This window comes from Opisthocomus hoazin, chromosome 2, assembly GCF_030867145.1.
Source record: "Opisthocomus hoazin isolate bOpiHoa1 chromosome 2, bOpiHoa1.hap1, whole genome shotgun sequence".
Classification (NCBI taxonomy): Eukaryota; Metazoa; Chordata; class Aves; order Opisthocomiformes; family Opisthocomidae; genus Opisthocomus; species Opisthocomus hoazin.
Window position 1 is genome coordinate 129,676,120 of NC_134415.1, and position 9,084 is coordinate 129,685,203.

Genomic DNA, 9,084 nt, shown 5'->3' on the forward strand with positions numbered 1-9,084 from the left:
TAGAGGGGGAGGACAACCTCCCTCGACCTGATGGCCACAATCCTCTTAATGCACCCCAAGATCCCATTGGCCTTCTTGGCAGCCATGGTACACTGCTGGCTCATGGTCAGCCTGTCATCTATCCGCCCTCGGTTTTATAGGTCCCGGCATTTGCACAAAGAGACTGTTCTCCAGACTAACAGACTGGGCGGTGGGTTAGCTTCAGATGCCTGGAATTTTATATTTATACTACATCTTAATTTTTAAAGTTAGTCTCTTCACCTCTACTTACAATATTTTTTGGAACTTCTTAATCATATTTGCAGGCCCCAAAGCAAACAATTATCATTGCTTCTTTCTTTTTTTTTTTTTTCTTTGTAACTCTGGCTTTGGTGCAGTTATTGTTTTATTTTATTTGTTTGCTCAATCTGTTGACCAGCTGGTTTAGATTTCAGAGAGGGTTTCTGTCAACATCACAACACGTTCCTGCAGAGAAACTTCCTAAGCTTGTAGCCTTACAGTCCAAATCATTAAAAAAAAAAAAGTATTACATTACTTCTAGTAAAGCTCCATCCATTTCTAAGCAAAAAAAAATAGTTACTTCTGTACTTTATCTGCCTTTCCTATATGTTTGGTAAAAAACCACTCCATTTATTCCTCAAGTTGTTTTGTGAAAGGATCTTCTCCTGCCAGATATTTGGTTTTGTTACAAAGGAATAAACCTGCGTCTTGTTGTTTGTGTGCGATGTTGATTGTCGGTGCTGTCCCACACGAGGCCGCAGAGATGTTGGTGTTTTGGGGCTGTGACTTTAACCCAAGCCAAACGTGGCAAGGCGGGACTCCATACATCCTTGGAGCCTGAAAACCCAGTGTCAGCGCTTGACAAAACAAATGCAGGCCTCTGATCCAGAAGGAATAAATACAAGCTTCTTCCCACCCTGATACCACCATTTTGGTTATTGCCCAGATAATTCATGTGAAAACCAAACCCAGCCTAGCAACTGTCTTGAAAATGGAGTAACTTCAGGTTCAACTGTATTAAAAAAATTCAGCTTCAGGCAAAACTGATGGAACAGCTCATTCACAGTACTCTCCTCAAGCCCTGGCCCTCGTTTTATGTTTTTCTGATTACACTTACATTGTGTCACCATTTACCAGCAGCACTGTTGTGTTATATATTACCGCTAGCTGACTGACTGTACGCTTTCAGCTTCATCAACAGCTGAAGACGTGTGGTCCTAATGCATATTCATTGCTGTATCGCCATTTCTCAGCTGTTAAAACAGCTGCATCAACCAGCAACAAGTTTCACAACTTAAAATAGACGTAACCCTGTGGGATACTTGGGCTCAGTGCGCATCAAGATCCTCACTCGCAGGTTGGCAGGAGTTAGGGACGCGGTGCACTTAACTGCAGCGTTTCTCCACTCAAGCGTAGCACTACACAGAATCACAGAATCACAGAATGTTAGGAGTTGGAAGGGACCTCTGTGGGTCATCTAGTCCAACCCCCCTGCCCATGCAGGGTCACCTACAGTAGGCTGCACAGGACCTTGTCCAGATGGGGATTGAATATCTGCAGAGAAGGAGAATCCACAGCCCCTCTGGGCAACCTGTTCCAGGGCTCAGTCACCCTCAGAGGGAAGAAGTTCTTCCTCCCGTTCAGCTGGAACTTCCCAGGCTTCAGTTTGTGCCCGTTGCCCCTTGGCCTGTCGCTGGGCACCACTGAAAAGAGTCTGGCCCCATCCTCCTGACATCCACCCTGCAGATATTTAGAGGCATTTCTAAGATCCCCTCTCAGCCTTCTCTTCTCCAGGCCGAACAAGCCCAGCTCCCTCAGCCTTTCCGCATAGGAGAGATGCTCCAGTCCCCTCCTCATCCTCGTAGCCCTCCGCTGGACTCTCTCCAGTAGCTCCTCATCTTTCTTGAACTGGGGAGCCCAGAACTGGACACAGGACTGCAGATGGGGCCTCACTAGGGCAGAGTAGAGGGGAAGGAGAACCTCTCTCGACCTGCTGGCCACAGTCCTCCTAATGCACCCCACGATACCATTGGCCTTATTGGCAACTACGACTGAGTTTCAGTTTGGAGCAGAAGTGTGATTTTGTGATAAATCTCCCCGCCATTGCCACTTACCATGCTTTCGTTCACATCACAGAGTGGTCTGGGGATGGATGAACCCAGTTCCTTTTGACAGAGCTAAACCAGAAACACACCGCTCACATCCCTCTGCCAGCGGCACGTGGTTCAGAGGATCAAACTATGTCTACTGAAGAGCAAACGCTCTTGAAACGTACGTTGTGTGTTCTGGGTCCTTGGTACAAACTGTTTTGCTCTGGAGATCTGCTCCTCTCAGCCCATATGGCTTGCTAAATGTAGGCAGAGCTGAACATGGCTTGCTGGCTTCTAGAGAGGAGCCAGCGCTTCAGGCTAGCCTGCCACAGAGGCGGGAATTCAGGACATAAATCTTGGGGTTGGATGGTTTCTATCCTCAGCGAACAAAAATATTTCCTTGAAGTTAACAATCATATCTTGTTTTATGAAAAAAAGAAAAAAAACTAATGTAGCAAACACACATTTTCCTGTTTGTAGGACGTTCTTAATGCTCTTCTAGGTCCTCAGCTAAAAAAGACATCTAAGAGCACATGCTCAATTATTCCGTCAACAAGCAAATAAACTATTTTGCTTTGATTCATGTGCTGTGCCAAAAACCTGTAGAGTCACTCATACCTGTTTCAGTCACTGTATTTTCAATATTCATTCGTCCTTCCTCCGTTTGGGGTATGGACCACTGCTTATCGTGGAAAAATCAAGTGATGTATCACCGCCACGAGTTTTTCTCCGTCATTATCAGGTGCACAGATATGCGTGTGTCACTGCCAGCAGAGCTTGGTATTTTTAAATTACTGCATTTGTAAAGAAAGTGGTTGTACTATATTTACATTAAAATAATGTCATGCAAAACATTTAATGTGCAAAGGGACTCCAGAACATGGTGTTTGCTCAGTATGTTTCCAACGCAACCATTCTACTGCTACCGCAACACCACAGTAGGTAATATTGTAGACATTATTGCTCATAATGCACAGAAACCGCGTATCTTGTAGGAATTTCAGAATATATTTGCTATGTTTCCTTAGCAGGCAACACAGCCCCTTCCTTCTCCTTACTCTGGTGCAAAACCAAACTCTACATGTGATCACTTACAGAGTTCTGCCTAATTCTATAAACGTACTAATTACACACACTTTCCAAATGGTGATAGGCTTCAAAGCAGGTAAATTTTAAATTGTGCCATTAAGAAAACCTGTTTGATGATGGAAATTTCTGTAATATCATATTTCATTCTTCAACATCGTAATTTTGCTTTCAAGTCAGTATTAATTTAATGACAAATAACAACAGAGAATAATAGAGTTGGGAAAGCAAACTGAAAGCTGTAAGATTTACAGTGCGATATTGGTCAGTAGATGTTAATCAAAAACAATTTGGAAAAGCAATGGATCTAAGGTAAACAATGAGTAGAAAGAAGTTCTGCATGATAAATCTGAATACCGAACCTTCAGAAAACGCTCTGTTAACAAAGATAAACACCTGCAAGACTGACTTATCACCACATGTTCAGCTACTTCTGAGAAAATATCCATGTCATTGAACACTCCATTTACATGCACAGCTATCACACTGCTAAGAACGACTTGCAGATAAGTTACTTGCAGTTCATGGCATCTCTTTGCCTGCAAAATAACGCCAGGTGCCTCTACAAACCAGCCCTGCAAGCGCTTACACAGCTCAGCCCCTCTATGTCACACACACACTTAGGAAAACCAAACTGCCACGCCAGACATCAGCACGTCCAACTTCCTTTCATGCCTTGGCACACGCTTCTGACTGAGTCACCCTCACTCTTCAAAACACAGTTCTTCACCCTTAACATTAGATACTCACCACAAACCCTGGCCCTTCAACATAATCCTTCAGTGAAGTTACAGTACATGTGAATGCATGAAAGCTGATATTCTTTTAGCACTACTTAATAGTTACTCTATTGCCCTGATGTCCTAGGTGAGTAGTCTATTGCATATAGGTTGTAAGAATTCATACATGTCTCCTGCAGAATCTGGATCTTGCATTATCAAGACCACTAAGCAGACCAGACAGCAATTACAATGCAGCAACGCTATAGGACACTAATCCCTCTGCCTTTAGATAAATAATAGCTTATGTAGTGGGGAAGAGACAGAATCCATCTTCACTGAAAAACAGGACTGTGTGTGGAAAGGAAAATGGTTGATCTTCTCTCACAGAAACTCAAATGCCAAAACGGTCTTACTAAGTCATGGGCTGTCACATTTAATCAAAGACATTTATGGAATGGCTTGATAGAAGCATCTTACAAGCAGCAGGTGGGCGATCCCGAGTTACCAAGCTCAAATATTGATCAGGACTTTCCCCAAGAATTCTAGGGTCTGAGGTTTTGGCTGCACCCTTCAGAGTATATGGTCCAGACACGCTTCAATAGCTTTAAGATCACAGACTTCTTCTCTGGCACAACCATGTAAAAAAATCTCTAGAAGAGATGAAAACTATCCCTCTATAAGTAGCTATTTTTCTTTCTGCATAGTTATAAAATGACTCACACACAAAAAAACACATTTCATAAAAGCTGGAATTTAAGGTAAACCTGATGCAAGTTCAGTATTAGAAGAAGGAATGCCAATAGCAACGCAGAGACAACGCACAGCACAAAAAGTGATTTTGTGCTAACAGGTGACCTCTTTGACCTCCGCTTGCACGTGAAGCAGTTCCGCGTCCTGCCCAGTGTTACCTTTTGATATTCTTCCTTAGATCTCAAGGCAGCTTCCATCTGTTCTTGAGAAAAGGTGTAGATGGCCGAGCGATACTGCGTGCCAAAGTCATTGCCTTGCCGCATTCCTGGGGAGAGCAAAAACACAGCACACGGTGAGAACCATCCTCCCTACCTGACTGGGCTGTAGGCATAAATTCAACAGACCTAAATTTAGGACATCCCGTACACCTCGTTTCGCAAGGTCTCTTACGTGCATACTCAGTAGGTGTTTTTAGCAAGTCCAAGTCTTTCTTTGGTTAAATAGTCCTCAAGAGATTCACAGAATCACAGAATCACAGAATGGCAGGGGTTAGAAGGGGCTCTGTGGGTCATCTAGTCCAAACCCCTGCCCAAGCAGGGTCACCCACAGCAGGCTGCACAGCACCACGTCCAGGAGGGTCTTGAATATCTCCAGAGAAGGAGAATCCACAAACTCCCTGGGCAGCCTGTTCCAGTGCTCCGTCACCCTCAGAGGGAAGAAGTTCTTCCTCATGTTCACACAGAACTTCCTGTGCTTCAGTTTGTGCCCACTGCCCCTTGTCCTGTCGCTGGGCACCACTGGAAAGAGTTTGGCCCCGTCCTCCTGACACCCGCCCTGCAGATATTTAGAGGCATTTCTAAGGTCCCCTCGCAGCCTTCTCTTCTCCAGGCTGAACAAGCCCAGCTACCTCAGCCTTTCCTCATAGGAGAGATGCTCCAGTCCCCTCATCATCCTCGTAGCCCTCTGCTGGACTCTCTCCACTAGCTCCTCATCTACTCATTCAACTCTCATGTCTACTTTAAATGACATGCAAATGAAACGTGAGCATTTTACATTTTGGTACATCACATGGCAGTCAAATACAGATGTAAAACCTTAAGTAATCAAGCTGCAGTTACTGTAATCAAGGTACTCTTAAAATACTTGTTTTGAACCATGTAAACGACTACAAAAAAAGGTTTATTTTACCAAGCGTTTAAAAGTTTTCTTGTGCTGGAGGAGTACATCTTTATGGGAGAAAGGTTCAAAATACCCTTGGAGATAACCAGTTATTCTTCTCTATTCACAAAGCAACGAACTTGCTGAAAGACTAGTATGCATGTATTGCTGAATTGACTCTGAGCTTATCATTTCCTACCGTCATCACCACTAGCTATGGAGAGAAGGAATGATTGTAACAGAACTCTCAAATCTGAGCTCCAAAGAGGACTCCAATAGAGAAGTATGCTAAGGAGAAGGTCTGGAGAAAGTCTGCCTGTGCTAGTACTGTTTATATATATATAGAGAGAGAGATAGATAATACTATGTTGTATATATAACATAAATAATACTATGTGCTGTATATAATACTGTTATGCTTAGGAACGGCAACATTTTCACAATTTTTTTCAGTTTGGGAGAATTAGAAAGCAAAGGTGTACCTGTAATCTCTACTGAGTTCTATTTGCAACCCACATGTGGATAATATGAATGGCAAAAGTATGCAATACTGTTTATTTCTAACACCAGGAAAACAAAAGCCTAGCTAAAAATACTCAGTAACTCCTTGAAATTATATCATAAATGAGTGATTTTGGCACAAGGATTAGCCCCTTTACTGCTGATCTACGAAATCCCTTCAAAAAACTAATTGTATGGAGTTGCTCGTGTACGAATTTCACAGAATCACAGCATGGTAGGGGTTGGAAGAGACCTCTGTGGGTCACCCAGTCCAACCCCCTGCACAAGCAGGGTCACCCAGAGCAGGCTGCATAGGACCACGTCCAGGTGAGTCTTGAATATCTCCAGAGAAGGCGAATCCATAACCTCCCTGGGCAGCCTGTTCCAGGGCTCCGTCACCCTCAGAGGGAAGAAGTTCTTCCTCATGTTCAGCTGGAACTTCCCAGGCTTCAGTTTGTGCCCGTTGCCCCTTGTCCTGTCACTGGGCACCACTGGAAAGAGTCTGGCCCCGTCCTCCTGACCCCCACCCTGCAGATACTGATAAGCATTTATAAGGTCCCCTCTCAGCCTTCTCTTCTCCAGGCTGAACAAGCCCAGCTACCTCAGCCTTTCCTTGTAGGAGAGATGCTCCAGTCCCCTCATCATCCTCGTAGCCCTCCTCTGGACTCTCTCCAGTGGCTCCTCATCTTTCTTGAACTGGAGAGCCCAGAACTGGATGCAGTACTCCAGATGGGGCCTCACTAGGGCAGAGTAGAGGGGAAGGAGAACCTCCAAAAATCCTATTTCCAAAATATGAGATGGATTCTACCCATGAAACCATAAAATAATGGGCCAAAGCAGAGGGATGTTTACTGTCCCCTCAGGTGTCTAGCCCAGATGTGGTTTGGCATGAAGCAGGCCCAGGCAGCCATGCTGGCCAAAGGCATTGCTGCCTCTCATTGCTACCCATTCCCAGTCCCTCAGGAAGTGGTACCGGGAGCCGGCTGTGCTGTGGATCGTTCTGTAAAGTCAAACCGCAGCCCTAGAGAGGAGCTTTAGCATGAAGAATGATCTGGAAATGCAGTTTTGCAACTGCAATTGCAGTTTTGCAGTTTCTGTCTTTCATAACCTTGTTCCCAGCGTTGCATTCCGGAACATCACTTTCTGCTTTGCTGTAACAAAATGTATTAATTTTGAGTTTGTCTGGTGTTCTGTGTGAACTTGGATGAGGGAAAAAGCTGTAGTGACTGCAACCCAGGACAAATTGGAACTCATCAGGATTTGTCTTTTGACTTTCACTAGGCTACAGAAGCCCCTTTGAAGATTACCATCAACTCTCAGGACTACGGAGATGAAACAGAGAAAAACTGCAGGTCCTGATACCCCCCTAGGAAAAGGGCAGAGAGCAGAGAAAGAGCCTGTGATGCTGGGGGGAAAAGATGCTATCAACATAATACTACTCAATAAAACATGATAAATTTTATCCCTCTTCCAAGGAAACAGAAAATATTATTTAAAGGATAGTACAATAAACAAGTGAAATATGGTTGAAATATTTATGAACTAAAAGAAGCAGAAATATTATCAAAAATGCATTTGGACAAAAAGTGACCAACAGCATATGGGTGAATACAATTCCAAAAAATGTTCTGCAGTTCTCTGATGATTTGGGTTACTTTTAAACTCCTAAATGTTATTTTATTACACATAAGAACAACTACATTCTTCATCAATATTTAATAGTTTGGTCTGCAAGACAGAATATTTTGCTCATTTCTTTGCAAGTTATTTTGGGGTGGTAGGGAGCTCTTGTAAAGCAAATGTTACCAAATAGTTAGGCATAAAATGAACACAGGCCAGTAAAGCATTCGTTTTGCCAGGATATGTTAATACTGATTGATGTTTGAGCTTAAGCATTAGCATTCTACAAATCTATTTATTGCTTAACAAGCTATTTAACAAAAGACTAGGGAATAGATTACAAAAATCTCTATAAATGGAGGCTCGCTATATAGTATGCCAGTTTCTAGCATGCATTTTAAGAGCATAAGTTTAGCATGAGCTTATGTGCACAGTGCTCTGAGAAGATAAACAAGATCATAGAATCACAGAATCATTAAGGTTGGAAAAGACCTCTTAGATCATCAAGTCCAACCATCAACCCATCACCACCCTGCCTACTAAAACTATTATTACTTGGTATATGCACGTGCCACCATTGCATAGTAATAGGGAAGTGGTCAGCTTAATTAATTTATTAAAGAGAAGGTTAAGAGGAGAACTGACTCTGATTTACAAATATTTATATAGAGAGAACATATGAGAAATAAGGCTCTCTAGTCTTGCCAAAGTTGCTTAACTAGGTAGAGCAATTGAAAGCCAAAGTATACAAAATCCAGATGGGAAATTAAGGCGACACTCAAATAGTGAAGGTCATTTCTCCCTGGAACAATGCACCTCAAGCCACATCCACTTCTTTACGTCTTCACATCAAGGACACACATTTTCCCCAAAGATACACCAAAGCTCAAAGAGCTGTACGAGGTCAATGATGAGATTCTGGAGTTAAAGCTAAGGAGGAGGTCAGACTGTGTGATACTAACAGCCCCTCCTAGCACTCAAGGGTTGGCTTGTACTGTGAAATCATCCGCTAGCTGTGAAGAGGACTGAACAGGTATTGCAAATATTACCCCAAAGAGTAGCTTTAATGTGATCCACCATCTAAGCTATAATGTCCTTTATATTTACTTGTTACTTAAATCAATTTGTACCTATGTCTCCCACAGTAAGTAGCTAATTCATTGTCTGACTAAGCCACAAAGAATATAGGATGCTAAAATAAAATAAATTCCATGTGA

General features: G+C 43.0%; 1 protein-coding gene across 1 annotated transcript in view; it reads right to left on the bottom strand.

Moving 5' to 3' along the window:
* The window catches only part of MSRA (methionine sulfoxide reductase A), a 317,905-nt gene that overhangs the window by 95,493 nt on the left and 213,328 nt on the right, over positions 1-9,084 (bottom strand). The window contains exon 5 of the mRNA XM_075415036.1: positions 4,807-4,913. Within this exon, the coding sequence (XP_075271151.1) occupies positions 4,807-4,913 (107 nt within the window). The remainder of the gene's footprint in view (positions 1-4,806; positions 4,914-9,084) is intronic.